Below are 18,747 nucleotides of genomic sequence, written 5' to 3' on the forward strand. Positions count from 1 at the left end.
ATAAACGCAAATATTATCGACCTAAATTTAATACTAACATGAAGCCCAATATGTCACGAAAAAACATTCTCAGAATCGCTAGGATCCGTTGAAGTGTTCCAGAGTTTTTACTTCGTAAAGGGACACTGGTCAGAATTGACAAAAATGCCAAGGTCTTTAGGGTCAAAATAGGCTGGGTCCTGAAGGGGTTAAACTAGAATTGTCTACAATTTTTGGCGGAGATACAGTTATGTACAAAATAATAGCAATCTAACATCACTAATGTGTTTAATTACTATGTTTGGCAGAAAAGATCATACAAAATGGGAAAAGAATCATGACTAGATGTAGGTGAGCAATGAGCAACCAACAAAATCAACAGTCATGACATGGCACACTGCTAATTGGGTGTAATGTACTCATTTAATGAAAGGGGGTGTTCTAATTAATAGCAGTGTGGAGTTCAGTTAGTGAGGTCATTCATTCTGTGAAGAAACAGGTGTCAATTATGGCCCTTATTTAAAGAAGGAGGGCAGCAAATGTTGTACCTGGTGGTTTTCTGAAAAAAGACGTGTTGAAAAGGTTATAGTTTGCCAAAGAACATATTGATTGGCATAAAGAGAAAGTGGCGCACCATTCTATGGACAGATGAGAGCAAGATTGTTCTTACTGGGTCTAAAGGCCTCAGACAGTTCGTGAAACGACCTATAAAACACTGAATTCAAGCCACAATACACTCTGAAGATGGTAAAACATGGCGGTGAAAGCATAATGGTTTGGGGATGTTTCTCATACAATGGAATTGGACCCATTTATCAGGCACCATGGATCAGTTTGAATATATCAAAACACTAGAAGAGATCATGGTGCCTTATGCTGAAGAAGAAATGTCCTTGAAATGGGTGTATTAGCAGGGCAACAGCCTCAAACACACCAGCAAGCGGTCAACATCCTAGTTCCAGACCAACAAGATTGATGTTATGAAGTAGCCAGCCCAATCCCCAGACCTAAATCTGATTGAGAATTTGTGGCGTGACATCTATAAAGCTGTTTTTGATAACCTAAGAATGCAAAAGAACTGTGGAATGTAGTCCAGTCAGCTTGGGCTGCAATATCTGTCCACAGCTGTCAGATGTTAATTTACTACATGCACACAGATGTAAAGCAGTTATCAGAAATAAAGGATATACAATGTGAGGCAGTGAGAGGGATCATATGTGAGGGACAGTATGTGTCTCCTAGGATGTGCATAGAGGCATATTGATCCTGCTGGAGTGCATTGCTGTCACAGGCACAGCTGTGATTGCAGTGCAGAATAAAAGTAAAGTTTGAACTTGGTCAAGCAATTGGGCTAAGTTGGATTTAGGAAAACCCGGCATGGGCTTTTATTTTTGGAGTGGACTACAGAATGGCAGTGGGGCAGTTCACTCCCTCCAGCTCGGGTCTTACAAGTGGCTCATGGCCACAGATTACTTTTAGAAACCTGCAGCAAAGGTTTGGGTGTGTCAGTGTTGGGACTGCTAGCAGCAGAGCAGGAAGCTCTGCAAGCTTGTGTGAGGCTGAACACAGGTCTGTGAAGGCAGCATATCTGATGCACCCTAAGTGACATGGCGTGGCCATCTCCCACGGAAACAGGGTTACACGGACTGTGTGGTTATCCCAGCTGCAATCCGGAGGTCAGCTTTTGCTTTTGAGTTGTGAGTTTTTGCCAAATAGAGCCGTTTAAGTTGGACTTTCCTTGAATCACTGCCTCAAGACAGCTTGATTCATCGGTTAGCAGCTGATTCTGCGGCCTCAGCCCAGGGTTCCCTGTGTAAGTCCAGATTCTTGTACAGTGTTTAAAGAATGACAGCCAGGGCAATCCCTGGGTGAAAGGAATGGCTTTCACTAAGACTGTTCGTGGAAGCATATGCCAGCCTGCCATGAAAAGTGCACACATGACAATTTTCAAGTATCTTTGCCTTTAGTTTATTGACTTGGAACCAGTTACTGGTGGATATAAAAAATATTGCAATGTCAGACAATCATGGCATATCCACATTAATTTTCACCTTGGAGTTACCGTAGCCCTAAATAAACTTTACAGTAGCCTGTCATATTTGTAAAATTTAGTGACCAAAAATGAAGTTCTACAATGAAAACTCCTATTACCATTTTGATAGAAACCTTGGTAAAAATGCGGTAGTGAAGTGTAGGAGTTGTTCTTCAACCCCTTCATGACCTTTGACGTATCCATATGTCCAGGTCACCTGGTACTTACCGACCTTGGACGCATGGAGCTGTGCGCGCGATCGCCGCCGGGTGTCAGCTAATTCTGACAGCTGACACCCGGCACTCAGTGCCAGGAGCACTCCCGGCAATTTAACCCTCACTTTTACCCCAAAATCGATTGCATCATTTAGAGAGCAGGCAGAAGGAGGAAGCCCCCTCTGCCCTTGAATTGACGCCCCTGCGACAACATCGCGGGGGCCCGATAGTTGCTATGGTGACCCGATGTCATCATCCGGGTCACCAGAGCTAGCAAACTTGCTAGATCATGCTCAGTGCATGATCTAGAAACTTTGTCAGGGTAGCGCTGACAGTTTGTACAGCATAGGAATGCTCCTGCAGTCCTATGATATGCAAGCGATCAGCCTGCGAAAAGTGAAAGTCCTATAGTGGGACTAAGTAAAAAAACAAGAAAAAACAAAAAAAAAGTGAAAAAGAAATTCTGGCAAAAATTAAGAGACCACTGCAAAATTTTCATTTTCTCTGATTTTTCTCTTTATAGGTATATTTTTGAGTAAAATGTACATTGTTGTTTTATTCTATAAACTACTGACAACATGTCTCCGAAATTCAAAGCTAAAAAATTTGTATTTATTTGCAGCAAATGAGAAATCATCAAAAAAATAAAAAAGAAACCGTGCTTTCAGACCTCAGATAATGCAAAGAAAACAAGTTCTTATTCATTTAGAAACAACAATACTCAGGAAGAGTTCAGAAATCAATATTTGGTGGAATAACAATGATTTTTAATCACAGCTTTCATGCGTCTTGGCATGCTTTCCACTAGTCTTTCACGCTGCTTTTGGGTGACCTTATGCCACTCCTGGCACAAAAATTTAAGCAGTTCTTCTTTGTTTGATGGCTTGTGACTATCCATCTTCCTCTTGATTACATTCCAGAGGTTTTCAATATGGTTCAGGTCTGGAGATTGGGCTGGCCATGACAGGGTCTTGATGTGGTGCTCCTTCATCCACACATTGATTGACCTAGCTGTGTGGCATGGGGCATTGTCGTGCTGGAAAAACCAGTCCTCAGAGTTAGGGAACATTGCCTGAGCAGAAGGAAGCAAGTGTTTTTCAAGGATAACCTTGTATGCGGCTTGATTCATACGTCCTTCGCAAAGATTAACCTGCTCAATTCCAGCCTTGCTGAAGCATCCCCAGATCATCACCGATCTTCCACCAAATTTCACAGTGGGTGCAAGACACTGTGGCTTGTATGCTTCTCCAGGTCTCTGTCTAACCATTAGAAGACCAGGTGTTGGGAAAAGCTGAAAATTAGACTCATCAGAGAAGATTACCTTACTCCATTCCTCTATGGTCCAATCCTTATGTTCTTTGGCAAACTTCAGCCTGGCTCTCCTTTGCTTCTCATTGATGAAAAGCTTTTTTTTCTAGCTTTACATGACTTGAGGCCTGTCTCTAGGAGCCTGTTATGAACTGTTCTTGCCGTGCACTTCATCCCAGCTGCCATTTGCCATTCCTTTTGTAGGTCACTTGATGTCATCCTGCGGTTGCTGAGTGACATTTAAATAAGATGACGGTCATCCCGGTCAGTGGAGAGTCGCTTTCGCCCTCTGCCGGTCTGTAGCTTTGTTGTCCCCATTGTCTGCTGCTTGACCTTGTTATAATGGACTGCCGTCTTTGAAATTTTAAGGATGGAGGCAACATGACGCTCACTGTATCCCTCTGCTTGTAAAGCCAGAATTGAGCCCTTCTTTTCCTCACTCAGGACTTTTCTTTTCAACTCCTTTGGCATGGTTAAAAGTTATTTTTTCATTCAAATTACATTTGGGCTATTCCTAGCACTTGTTTTGCCATCCAGCTTGTCCTATTGCAAGAGGATTGTGAAGACCACAGCAGTGTTTTTTATACTTTCCCTCATTACATAAGATTTGGTTCAGGTGATCACCTAATCAGAAGCACATTAAGTAGAATGAGGTGTACTTTGGTTGGAATTCAACTGACACTGGAATGGAATGACTGTCAGACATGTAGTGATGGTGATTCTTAGAAAACTGTGCAGTGGTCTCTTAATTTTTGCCAGAGCTGTATATACACTGCTCAAAAAAATAAAGGGAACACTTAAATAACAGAATATAACTCCAAGTAAATCAAACTTCTGTGAAATCAAACTGTCCACTTAGGAAGCAACACTGATTGACAATCAATTTCACATGCTGTTGTGCAAATAGAATAGACAATAGATAGAAATTATTGGCAATTATCTAGACACCCTCAATAAAGGAGTGGTTCTGCAGGTGGGGACCAAAGACCACATCTCAGTACCAATGCTTTCTGGATGAGGTTTTGGTCACTTTTGAATGTTGGTTGTGCTTTCACACTCATGGTAGCATGAGACCGACTCTGCAACCCACAAGGGGTCTTAGGATCTCATCTCGGTACCTAATGGCAGTCAGGCTATCTCTGGCGAGCACATGGAGAGCTTTGCGGCCCTCCAAAGAAATGCCACCCCACACCATTACTGACCCACTGCCAAACCGGTCATGCTGAAGGATGTTGCAGGCAGCAGATTGCTTTCCACGGCGTCTCCAGACTCTGTCACGTCTGTCACACGTGCTCAGTGTGAACCTGCTTTCATCTGTGAAGAGTACAGGGCGCCAGTGGTGACTTTGCCAATCCTGGTGTTCTGTGGCAAATGCCAAGCGTCCTGCACGGTGTTGGGCTGTGAGCACAACCCCATTTGTGGTCGTCGGGCCCTCATACCACCCTCATGGAGTCTGTTTCTAACCGTTTGTGCAGACACATGCACATTTGTGGCCTGCTGAAGGTCATTTTGCAGGGCTCTGGCAGTGCTCCTCCTGTTCCTCCTTGCACAAAGGTGGAGGTGGCGGTCCTGCTGCTGGGTTGTTGCCCTCCTACGGCCCCCTCTACGTCTCCTGGTGTACTGGCATGTCTCCTGGTAGCGCCTCCAGCCTCTGGACACTACGCTGACAGACACAGCAAACCTTCTTGCCACAGCTCACATTGATGTGCCATCCTGGATGAGGTGCACTACCTGAGCAACTTCTGTGGGTTGTAGAGTCCGTCTCATGCTACCACAAGTGTGAAAGCACAACCAACATTCAAAAGTGACCAAAACATCAGCCAGAAAGCATTGGTACTGAGATGTGGTCTGTGGTCCCCACCTGCAGAACCACTCCTTTATTAAGGGTGCCTTGATAATTGCCAATAATCAGTGTTGCTTCCTAAGTGGACAGTTTTATTTCACAGAAGTTTGATTTACTTGGAGTTATATTCTGCTGTTTAAGTGTTCCCTTTATTTTTTGAGCAGTGTATATATATATATATATATATATATATATATATATATATATCCATAAATAAATATTTTTATGAAAAAAAAAAGTACACATATTTGGTATAACCGCGTCCGGAATGACCCGACCTATAAAAATGTCACACTAGTTAACCCTTTTAGTGAATACCATAAAAAAAAACTAAAAAAAACCTATGCTTTATCATACTGCCGAACCGAGCAAAAGTGGAATAAAACGTGATCAAAAAGACGAATGTAAATAAAAATTATGCCACTGAAAATGTTATTTTGTCTCGCAAAAAAGAAACTGCAATACAGTTCCATCAGCAGAAAAATAAAAAAATTCTAGCTCTCAGAATAAAGCGATGCAAAAATAATTATTTTTTCTATAAAATAGTTTTTATTGCATAAAGGTGCCAAAACATAAAAAAGATATAAATGTGGTATCGCTGTAATCGTACTGACGTGATAAATAAACCTGCCTTATCAATTTTACCACACGACTAGTGTTGAGCGATACCTTCCGATATCAGGAAATATCGTATCGGATTGGATCGGGCCGATACCCAAAAAGTATCGGATATCGCCGATTCCGATACCGGAAACCAATGCAAGTCAATGGGACACAAATATCGGAATGAAAATAAACCCTTTCTTTCCTTGTAGGTTAATTCTACATGAAGTAAAACAACTAAGAATAATGTAGAATGACATGAAAAGCCGGCAATTCATCAGCGGCATTCACCGGTACCCGACAATTTACAACAGAAAGAATAGAGCTTCACACATAGATTAGGTAGATAGAACCATGTCAGTCACATATATATGAAGTACTGTGACAGTGTTGCTTACTGTACTTGTCATTTAGTGTAAAGGATTTATTTAAAAAAATATTAGTGTTTTCGTGCACCGTCTCTTTAAGAAAGCCGGCCGGCAATTCAGCATCTGTACCCGACAATTTATAATAGACAGAATAGAGCTTCACACATAGATTAGATAGATAGAAACATGTCAGTCACATATATATGAAGTACAGTGACAGTGTTGCTTACTGTACTTGTCATTTAGTGTAAAGGATTTATTTAAAAAAATATTAGTGTTTTCGTGCACCGTCTCTTTAAGAAAGCCGGCCGGCAATTCAGAATCTGTACCCGACAATTTATAATAGACAGAATAGAGCTTCACACATAGATTAGATAGATAGAAACATGTCAGTCACATATATATGAAGTACAGTAATAGTGTTGATTACTGTACTTGTCATTTAGTGTTAAAATAAAGGATTTATTTTAAAAAAAAATGGCGTGGGGTTCCCCTTAATTTTAGGCTCTAGCGGAGGTTAAGCAGACAGCTGGGGCAAATGTTTGAAGCCTGGGAAGGGGGTAATACCCACGGAGCTTCCCAGGCTACCAATATCAGCCCCCAGCTGAATACCTAGCCTTTACTAGCTATTAAAATGGGGGAACCCCCCCAAAAAAATAACGTGGGGTCCCCCCTAATTTAATAGCTAGCACAGGCTAGGCAGACAGCTGGGGGCTGATATTAATAGCCCAGGAAGGGTGCCATGAATATTGGCCCCCTCCCAGGCTAGAAACACCAGCCGTCAGCCGCCCCAGAAATGGCGCATCCATAGGATGCGCCAATTCTGGCACTTAGCCTCGCTCTTCCCACTGCCCTGTAGCGGTGGCAGTGGGGTAATAGGGCTGGGGTTGATGTCAGCTTATAATGCCAGATGACATCAAGCCCAGGTTAGTAATGGAGAGGCGTCTATAAGACACCCCCATTACTAACCCCATAGTCAAAGTTAAAGAAAAACACAAACACCCAGAATAAAGTCCTTTAATTGAAATAAACACACAATTCTTTATTGTTCTAAATTAAACCATACTTACCATCACGCCCATTCCAGCTGAAGCCAACGATCTCCTGCAATAAAAGAAAAATAATAAAGCAACATCATCCTTACCTTTCAATGGTTCCCAGGACAGCTCCAGCTCTGCTACATCGAGATGACAGGCTGGACCGCAGCAGAACGCTGCCATCCAGCCTGTCATCCCGCAGACACTGAGAAGCGCAGGCATGCTTGCGCTCTGCAGTGTCTCTCTGTGACGTCATCCAGATGAGCCGAGTTCATGTCCAATGAACTCAGCTCACCTCATGCACGTCACTGACAGCGTGGGAAAATTCTCCTGCACTCAGCGCTTCAGCGTGAGAATTCTCCCACGCTGTCAGTGACATACATGAGGTGAGGTCATGTCCAATGAGCTCAGCTCACCTCATGCACGTCACTGACAGCGTGGGAAAATTCTCACGCTGAAGTGCTGAGTGCAGGAGAATTTTCCCACGCTGTCAGTGACGTACATGAGGTGAGCTGAGTTCATTGGACATGACCTCGGCTCATCTGGATGCCGTCACAGCCAGACACTGAGGAGTGGAAGTATGCCTGCGCTTCTCAGTGTCTGCGGGATGACAGGATGGATGGCAGCGTTCTGCTGCGGTCCAGCCTGTCATCTCGATGTAGCAGAGCTGAAGCTGTCGTGGGAGCCATGGAAAAGTAAGGATGAGGTTGCTTTATTATTTTACTTTTATTGCAGGAGATCGTTGGCTTCAGCTGGAATGGGCGTGATGGTAAGTATGGTTTAATTTAGAACAATAAAGAATTGTGTGTTTATTTCAATTAAAGGACTTTATTCTGGGTGTTGTGTTTTTTTAAATACTTTACTAGAAATTCATGGTGGTCATGTCTAATATTGGCGTGACCCCATGAATTTTGGGCTTAGGGCCAGCTGATAATGCCAAGCTGGCCTTAACCCCTTTATTACCCAGTGAGCCACCGCACCAGGGCCCTGGATGAGTTGGGTACAGCGCCAGAAGATGGCGCTTCTATGAACGCGCCATTTTCTGGGGCGGCTGCGGACTGCAATTTGCAGCGGGGGTGGCCCAGAAAGCTTGGGTCTCCCTGCGCTGCGGATTCCAGCCCCCAGCTGCCTAGTTGTATCTGGCTGGGCACAAAAATAGGGCGAAGCCCCACGCATTTTTTTTTTTTAATTATTTCATGAAATTCATGGAATAATTAAGGAAAAAAGGGCTTCCCTATATTGTTGTGTCCGGCTAGGTACAAATAGGCAGCTGGTGGTTGGGGGCAGCCCGTTCCTGCCTGCTGTACCTGACTGGACACAAATATAGGGCGAAGCCCCACATAATTTTTTTTTAATTATTTCATGAATTTCCTGAAATAATTTAAAAAAAATTGACGTGGGGCTTTGCACTATATTTGTGTCCAGCCAGGTACAGCAGGCAGGAACGGGCTGCCCCCAACCACCAGCTGCCTATTTGTACCTGGTTGGACACAACAATATAGGGAAGCCCTTTTTTTCTTAATTATTCCATGAATTTCATGAAATAATTAAAAAAAACAAAACGTGGAGCTTCTCCCTATTTTTGTGTCCAGCCAGGTACAACTAGACAGCTGGGGGATGGAATCTGCAGCGCAGGGAGGCCCAAGCTTTCTGCCCCTCGCTGAAAATTGCAGTCTGCAGCCGCCCCGGAAAATGGCGCGTTCATAGAAGCTGGATGCTGTACCTGGCTGGCATACAAAAATATGGCGAAGCCCACGTCAAAAGTTTTGGGAAAAATTAATTAAAAAATAAATAATAATTTAGGGACTGCATCTTTATTAACTCCTCAAATGTCATTTAGTGTTAAAATAAAGGATTTATTTAAAAAAAAAATGGCGTGGGATCCCCCATAATTTTAGTCTCTAGCGGAGGTTAAGCAGACGGCTGGGGCAGATGTTTGAAGCCTGGGAAGGGGGTAAAACCCACGGAGCTTCCCAGGCTACTAATATCAGCCCCCAGCTGAATACCTAGCCTTTACTAGCTATTAAAATGGGGGACCCCCCCAAAAAAAATGACGTGGGGTCCCCCCTATTTTAATAGCTAGCAAAGGCTAGGCAGACAGCTGGGGGCTGATATTAATAGCCCAGGAAGGGTGCCATGAATATTGGCCCCCTCCCAGGCTAGAAACACCAGCCGTCAGCCGCCCCAGAAATGGCGCATCCATAGGATGCGCCAATTCTGGCACTTAGCCTCGCTCTTCCACGCTGCCCTGGTGCGGTGGCAGGGGGTAATAGTGGTGGGGTTCATGTCAGCGCCAGCTGCCATGAAGCCCAGGTTAGTAATGATGGGTGTCTATAAGACACCCCCATTACTAACCTACAAAGTGTTAAAAAGAAAAAACACACTACACCCAGAAAAAAATAATTTATTTGAAATAAAACACACAATTTTATTTAATTCTTAGTTTACTAAAAATAATAGTTACCTGTCCACGTTCCTGCGCTGATCTCCCATGCACAGCTGTCACATCTGGAGATGGTGACAGCTGTCATGGCTGCTGTAAGCTCACGCTGCCGGGAACACGTCCGCTCCCGGCAGCGGGAGCCACTGACTGAGGTCACCGGAGTGCATTCAGGCAGCGCAGCTCCGGAGACCTCCTTTACGGCACTGCTGTACCGTGGGAATTTCTCACGATACAGCAGGGCTGTAAAGGAGCTAACCGGAGCAGCGCTGCCTGAACTCCGGTGAACCCTTACGGCCCCGTCATTCTAGCGGCGGCAGCGGTTCAGAGCGGTCACATTCTATGTGGCTGCTCTGAACTGGAGATCTTCGTGGGACACTCGTGGACTACTACGGAGGGGTAAGGATAAGGTTGTGGTTTATTATTTTATATTTTATTACAGGAGATCGATGGCTTCGGGGAATTAGGTGTCTAGGTGAGTATAGGTGTAGTTTTTTATTTTTTACTTTATTTTAGGTGGCGATCGGCGGGGACAGGTAATGTATGAACTAATTTATTGTAGGCAACCACTGGCCACCAATGACATGTATTTAACATTTATTGGGGACACAGTAGGGCAATTTAAATAGCAGGATCAGGCTGATGGGAACTACTGCTCCCATCGAGCTGATCCTGCTGGCAGGAGTGGACGGGGGACAGACATAGGCCGATGGGAGTAGTAGTGTCAAATCGGCCTATGTCCGCCTGCACGCACAGACACCGCGCACACCCGCACAAACATCGCACAGACACCCCGCACACACACCCCGCACACATCGCACAGACACCGCACACACCCGCACAAACATCGCACACACACCCCGCACACACACCCCGCACACACACTAATCATGACGGGTCTGGGAGGTGAGGCTGACCTGTGCGGCCGTGGGAAAGTTCGTGTGAGTTCATGCAATGCAGTCAAGCATGAACTCACATGAACCCTCTGAGGGCACCGCGGCTACTTCAAATGAACAGCTGATCGGCATCACCTGATACCTCAGCTATTCATTTGAAATAACCGGCGGGAAAGCGCAGCACAGAACGGGAAAGCCGGCGGTGAAGTCTTTTCACTGCCGGCTTCCCCGCCCGGGTCCTTCGCTCCTTGGTGCTGCGCTCCCCGCCCGGTCCTAATTTACGATTGGGATTGGAGGTGGCGAGGGGAGCGGAGGATCGGGGTGGGAGGCTGCGGGGAAGCAGTATGGGGCTGTGTGATTGTTTAAAAGCCGGCGGCTTTTTACCGCGCGCCGGCTTTTAAACAATCAGGAGAATTCTCCCCCGCTGGGATGGCATTCTGATGACAGGCTGGATCGCGCTGCCATCCAACTTGTCATCCTTCACAGACACTGCAGAGCGCAGGCATTATGGGAACTTCCGATTCCGGTATCCGATATTGTAAAAGTATCGGAATTAAGTATCGGAATTCCGATACCGCGAATATCGGCCGATACCCGATATTACAGTATCGGAATGCTCAACACTACACACGACATAAAAATAACCCCCAAAAAACAATTCCTGAATTGCTGGTTTTTGTTCATTTTGCCTCCCAAAAATTGAAATAGAAAGCGATCAAAATATTATCATGTGCCCGAAAATGGTACCAATAAAAATGGCAACTCGTCCTGTAAAAAACAAGCCTTCACATGACTGTGTTGGCCGAAATATGAAAAAACTATAGCTCTTAAAATATGGGGATGCAAATACTAGTTTTGGCAAAAAAGGTGTCTTTTAAGCGTGTGACAGCAGTCAAACATAAAAAAACAATATAAATCTGGTATCGCTGTAATCGCACCGACCCAAAGAATAAGTCATCTAATCACTTATACCGTACGAAGAACGGCATAAAAAATTAATTAATTAATTCTTCACCTGCTGTTGATTTGTTTATTCTGCCTCCCAAAGATCGCAGTATGGCTCAGCACACATTTATCCTGCGCTCTACGCTGAGCGCTTACACCGAGGTTTCCGCTTAACTCTATGTGATTCAGACGGAACCCCCGGTGGAAGATTCCCTATAATGAGGCTGATGAAGGCCATGTGGACGCTGTCTGGCCTTTGATCCGGTGGTGTCCGTTTTTTTAGGCGTGCATAAAAAATCCGTTGGCCACAGATTTGTGCACCTCTGTTAAAGAAGGACACAGCTGAACAGAGGCCAGATGGAGTCCAGAGTGCATTATATTAGATGGGTTTGCATTATACTGTATGTGGCTGCGGCTACATTATACTATATGTGGGCTACATTATACTGTATGGTGGGGTGGTTGCATTATACTATATGGGGCTACATTATATTATATGGGCCTCCATTATACTATATGGGGGCTACATTATATGGGCCTCCATTATACTATATGGGGGCTACATTATATTATGGGCCTGCATTATACTGTATGGGGGGGGTGGCTGCATTACACTATATGGGAGCTACATTATATTATTTGGGCCTGCTTTATACTGTATGGAGGGCTGCATTATAATAGATGGGGCTACATTATATTATATGGGCATGCATTATACTAGATGGGGGGGCTGCAATATACTAAATGGGGCTACATTATATGTGCATGCATTATACTAGATGGGGGGGCTGCAATATACTAAATGGGGCTACATTATATGTGCATGCATTATAATAGATGGGGAGGCTGCATTATACTATATGGGGCTACATTATATTATATGGGCATGCATTATACTATATGGGGCCTACATTTTATTATATGAAGCTGCATTATACTGTATGGGGGCTACATTATACTCTATGGGGGCTGCACTATACTCTATGGGGGCGGCATTATACTCTATCAAGGACTACAGGCTGTGTATTATACTGTATGTACTATATGGTGGCTGCATTATACTGTATGGAGTACTATGGGGAGTGCATTATACTGTATGGAGGACTATAGGGCGCATTATACTGTATGGAGGACTATGTGGGGCCCATTATTCTGTATGGAGGACTATGTGGGGTACATTATACTGTATGGAGGACTATGGGGGGTGCATTATACTGTATGGAGGACTATGAGGAGTGTATTATACTGTATGGAGAACTATGAGGAGTGTATTATACTGTATGGTGAACTATAGGGCGCATTATATTATGGAGGACTATGGGGTGTATTATACTAAACGAGCACAATGCTGCCTATTCATCGAGTGATTAGCTTGTTTATACCCAAACACAAATCATTGTTCTCAGCAGCACATCGCCGGTGTAGACTGAAGATGTGCTGCTGATAACATGATACTGTATGGGGACAGATTGATCCATTAGTGATCGTTCTATGCCCATCATTCTTCCTCAGCCTTGTTGTTGGTTTTTGGGATGCCGCGGTGGCCGGCTCTCGGGCCCGTACCCTGGGGTCACTCTTAAAAGCAAAGGGAAGGGGGGGGGGTGCATGGAAAAGGGGAAATGTTCGTGACGCCACCTGTGGTGTCTGGTGAGGATCACCAGCGCTGCGACAGTCCTCTGAGGCCGGTGTCAGGGCAGCTATAGATGGTTCGGCTCCCCACAGGTGGAGTAGGGCCTCAGGGCAGCATAGAAAGGGATGCAGAATAGAGCGCTGGCGGATGCAGAGCCGCGGAGGAAAGAACAGACAGAGGCAGTAGTTGAAGTCATCCAAGTCTTTACTCACGGTAGCGTTTTCTCAGCTCAGAGCTTCTCTCTGCTGTCACACGTCGAGCTGCGGCACACTCCAGGTAGTTCAGGAGCAATTGACAGGACCCCCGCTCTAAAGTGTTCCTCTCTTGTTGAACTTATCCCGCCTTGTGTCCCCCACTGAGTCCCGTACGGGTACTGCGATGTCCCTTATGGGTAACGTATAGTTCCCGGACCGACTGGGTGCCCTTTTTGGTGACTTGTAGTGAGAACGTGGCGTAAGGCCGGGTCCCTCTGGATAAACTCAGATTGGGGCATACAGGTGGCGACTCCGTTCCGTCCGTATCCCCCTGGGATCCACATAAGCCTCCGGACTTTTCCGACAGAGACGTGAAGTGCAAAGTCAGATAATCGGGGACCGGTACCCCCTCTTGCGGCAGGGTCTCTCTGGCAGGGCCAGAATAAGGTATGCAGGTGGCGACTCCACTCCGTCCGCAGCCCCCTGAGATCCTTTCGCCTGTGGAGCCTATCTCCTCTGCTCCCCTCCTGGGCCTTCTTGGTTGGACTCCAACCGGGGACAGAGCCGGTTATAACTCTGCCCCAATCCCCCGTCTCAAGGCCTGAGACTGGGAACCGTGGACCCTGAGGCGGCTGCAGCCTTGTGCTGACCTGCCGTCCCAAAGACCCATGACCAAAGACCTGGTTCCTAAAATGGCCTCCAGTTATATATGATTGTATTAAGTGCTAAAGTAAAGTGCTTCCTCCACCCTCACTCACTACGTGGTTCCCCCTAACTTTAGTTCCCCCCAACTCCTCCATTCAGGCCCGGGGCAGCACTATGGTGCTTTAGGCCCCCTTCAGAACTGGAGTGGTGTAGTGTTGAGTGTGTGGTTGGGGTCCTGTGAGGTACTCCATCCTTACCTGGGAGAGGAGATACCACACCTTGTTCTGAGACGCAGTACCCCTGTGGCGACTGAACCCTCAGGGGCGCCACACTATCCTCGAGAAAATGAAAAAATTGGGAGCTAACAACATTTTTGTGGGGAAAACATATTTTTTTCATTTTCACAGATCAATGTTGTAAAATTCTGTGAAGCACCTGCAGTTTAAGGTGCTCACCACATGTCTACATAAATTCCTTTAGGGGTTTTGTTTCCAAAATGGGGTCACTTGTGGGAGTTTTCGACTAGCTGTTTAGGCACATCAGGGGCTCTGCAAACGTGGCATGACACCCGCAGACCATTCCATCAAAGTCTGCGTTCCAAAATGTCACTCATTCCTTTCTGAGCCCTGCCATGCGCCCAAACAGTAGTTTTCCCCTGTGTACTCAGGAGAAATTGTACAACACATTTTGGGGTCCATTTTCTCCTGTTACCCTTGTGCAAATAAAAAAATTGGGGCTAAAAGACAATTTTTGTGGGAAAAATGTGAGTTTTTTATTTTCATGGCTCAATGTTTTAAACTTGTGTGAAGCACCTGGGGGTTCAAGGTGTTCACCACACATAGATAAGTTCTCTGAGGGGTCTAGTTTCCAATATGGTGTCACTTGTGGGGGTTTTCCACTGTTTAGGCACATCAGAAGCTCTGCAAACATGACATTTTGTTCGCTAATTATTTCAGCAAATTTTGAGTTCAAAAAGTCAAATGGAACTCCTTCCCTGCTATGCGCACAAACAGTAGTTTTCCTCCACATATTGGGTATTGGCGTACTCAGGAGAAATTGCACAACAAATTGTATGGTGCAATTTCTCCTGTTACCCTAGTGAAAATGCAAAATTTGGGGCTAAAAAACTCATTTTTGTGGAAAAATGGCAACATGGTGCCAGCTAATTATTCCAGCAAATTTTTACATTCAAAAAGTCAAATGGCGCTCCTTCCCTTCCGAGCCCTGCCGTGCGCCCAAACAGTGGTTTACCCCCACATATCGGTATTGGCGTGCTCAGGAGAAATTGCATAACCAATTCTGGGGTTCATTTTCTCCTGTTACTCTTGTGAAAGTGAAAAAAATTGGGTCTAAAGTTAACATTTTTGTGACAAAAAGTTGAATGTTTATTTTTTCCTTCCACATTCCATTAATTCCTGTGAAACACCTGAAGGGTTAATAAACTTCTTGAATGTGGTTTTCAGCACCTTGAGGGTGCAGTTTTTAGAATGGTGTCAGTTTTAGGCATTTTCTGTCATGTAGGCCCCCCAAAATTACTTCCAATGTGATGTGATGTGGTCCCTAAAAAAATGGTGTTGGAAAAATGAGAAATCGATCAACTTTTAACAATGCTAACTTCCTAACAAAAAAAATGATGTTTCAAAAATGGTGCTGATGTAAGGTAGACATGTGGGAAATGTTATTTATTAACTATTTTGTGTGACATAACTCTCATTTAAGGGTAGAAAAATTCAAAGTTTGAAAATTGCAAAATTTTCAACATTTTTGCCAAATTTCAATTTTGTTTCACAAATAAATGCAAGTCATATCGAACAAATTTTACCACTATCATGAAGTACAATACACTGTGTGCAGAATTATTAGGCAAGTTGTATTTTAGAGGATTATTTTTCTAATTGATCAACAATTATGTTCTCAATCAACCCAAAAGACTCATAAATATCCAAGCTTAATATTTTTGGAAGTTGGAGTGTTTTTTTTTAGATTTGGCTATCTTAGTAGGATATCTGTTTGTGCAGGTAACTATTACTGTTCAAAATTATTAGGCAACTTAATAAAAAACAAATATAATCCCACCTCACTTGTTTATTTTCACCAGGTAAACCAATATCAGTGCACAAAATTTAGAAATAAACATTTCTGACATGCAAAAACAAAAAACAAAAAAATTAGTGATCAATATAGCCACCTTTCTTTATGATGACACTCAACAGCCTTCCATCCATAGATTCTGTCAGTTGCTTGATCTGTTTTCGATCAACATTGCGTGCAGCAGCCACCACAGCCTCCCAGACACTGTTCCAATAGGTGTACTGTTTTCCCTCCCTGTAGATCTCACATTTTATGATGGACCACAGGTTCTCTATGGGGTTCAGATCAGGTGAACAAGGGGGCCATGTCATTATTTTTTCTTCTTTTAGACCTTTACTGGCCAGCCACGCTGTGGAGTAGTTGGATGCATGTGATGGAGCATTGTCCTGCATGAAAATCATGTTTTTCTTCAATGATACCGACTTCTTCCTGTACCACTGCTTGAAGAAGTTGTCTTCCAGAAACTGGCAGTAGGTCTGGGAGTTGAGCTTCACTCCATCCTCAACTCGAAAAGGTCCCACAAGTTCATCTTTGATGATACCAGCCCATACCAGTACCCCACCTCCACCTTGCTGGCGTCTGAGTCGGAGTGGAGCTCTCTGCCCTTTACTGATCCAGCCTCTGGCCCATCCATCTGGCCCATCAAGAGTCACTCTCATTTCATCAGTCCATAAAACCTTTGAAAAATCAGTCTTAAGATATTTCTTGGCCCATTGTTGACATTTTATCTTATGTTTCTTGTTCAAAGGTGGTCGTTTTTCAGCCTTCCTTACCTTGGCCATGTCTCTGAGTATCGCACACCTTGTGCTTTTTGATACTCCAGTAAGGTTGCAGCTCTGAAATATGGCAAAACTGGTGGCGAATGGCATCTTGGCAGCTTCACGCTTGATTTTCCTCAATTCATGGGCAGTTATTTTGCGCCTGTTTTGGCCAACACGCTTCTTGCGACCCTGTTGGCTATTTGCCATGAAACGCTTGATTGTTCGGTGATCACGCTTCAAAAGTTTGGGAATTTCAGGACTGCTGCATCCCTCTGCAAGACATCTCACAATTTTGGACTTTTCAGAGCCCGTCAAATCTCTCTTCTGACCCATTTTGCCAAAGGAAAGGAAGTTGCCTAATAATTAAGCACACCTTATATAGGGTGTTGATGTCATTAGTCAACACCCCTCCTCATTACAGAGATGCACATCACCAGATTTACTTAATTGGTAGTTGGCTCTCAAGCCTATGCAGCTTGGAGTAGGACAACATGTATAAAAAGTATCGAAGTGATCAAAATACTCATTTGCCTAATAATTCTGCACACAGTGTAAGCTTAGGAAAAAACAATACAGTGACACTGGTCAGAATTGTTAAATTTGGCCTGGTTATGAAGGTGAAAACAGGCTTTGGTGGTGAAGGGGTTAAATTCACTTAGCATCTGTTTTTTTAAAAAAAAAAAAAACATTAATGACTTTATTTTCTCATCTATTGTAGTGTCACCGACCCTCCTCCACAAATCCGAATTATCAATGGGTATGTCACAGTGGAACCACAGCCCAGAAGATATGGAAATTATCATTTTACGCAGGAAACTACGAGCGGCTCTTCAGTTCAATCAGCTTTTATTTTACTTTTAATGTTTTTTTGCTATTTACAGCAACTGTTAATACAATGAAGATCTGACAAGATAAAACAGCTACTGGCACGACTAGGCATTCATGTAAACGGACAATACTATGTTTGCCAGCACTGGAAAAGGGTCTATTGGCATACAAGTTTATAGTGACTGTTGCCCTAAGTGCTTTACCTTCTAATGAACCGATAATATAATCTACAGATTAATAATGAACATAATAGACTTTCTTATTGGAAAAGTTATATTTTTCTTCTCTTGAAGAAGGATGGTTTCATATTAATCCCATAATGCACTTGGGAAATGTACATTGTACTGTGACATAGATGTATTTTAGATTTACTGTATAAAGCAAAAATAAAATTATTTTTATCTAAGAATGTATTTTGTTAGGATTGCACATCTGTCATTTACTCTTCAAAGAAGAGAACAAATAAATAATTTCATGAGAAAACACTACTTTATTTGAAAGATATTAATGCAGCAACTGCTTGGAATAAAAGGCGTTGTCTTAAAGGGAATATACCATCATAAAATTACATTGTTTAATTTTTTTACATTTTCATCAATGCTTTTCACAATGGCCAATGGGGCTATTCTAGACTCATACCTCTGATTCGTTTCCGGAATTTCACATGTACATTAGCAGCAATAGACCAACTCAGTCTCTATCTTTTGTATTTAAGCATCTAATGAGCGTGTGAAAAATTCATTGTGAAAGGGAAAAAGGGAGCAGGGTCAGCTGTGACATCAGGAATTGCGATAGATGGATCATGTCATGTGTTATCAACTGATTGTAATCCTGCTGAAAACTCTTTCTGAAAGAGCAGGAAGTTCGAGTCTAAAATAGCTCCAGTTTCCAGTGTGAAAATTGCAATATTTCTAATTTTGTCTCTTAATGTA

The 18,747-nt window shown here is 43.7% G+C and overlaps 1 protein-coding gene across 1 annotated transcript in view; it reads left to right on the forward strand.

Moving 5' to 3' along the window:
- Positions 1-18,520, forward strand: part of LOC141165790 (metalloprotease TIKI1-like) — a 192,584-nt gene extending 174,064 nt beyond the window's left edge. Inside the window, exon 7 of the mRNA XM_073651704.1 lies at positions 17,706-18,520. Coding sequence (XP_073507805.1) covers positions 17,706-17,886 — 181 coding nt within the window. The 3' untranslated portion in view covers positions 17,887-18,520. The remainder of the gene's footprint in view (positions 1-17,705) is intronic.
- The last annotated feature ends 227 nt before the right edge of the window (positions 18,521-18,747 follow it).

This window comes from Phyllobates terribilis, unplaced genomic scaffold (genome assembly GCF_046119375.1).
Source record: "Phyllobates terribilis strain yellow unplaced genomic scaffold, ASM4611937v1 Scaffold_1__5_contigs__length_1240528914, whole genome shotgun sequence".
NCBI lineage: Eukaryota > Metazoa > Chordata > Amphibia > Anura > Dendrobatidae > Phyllobates > Phyllobates terribilis.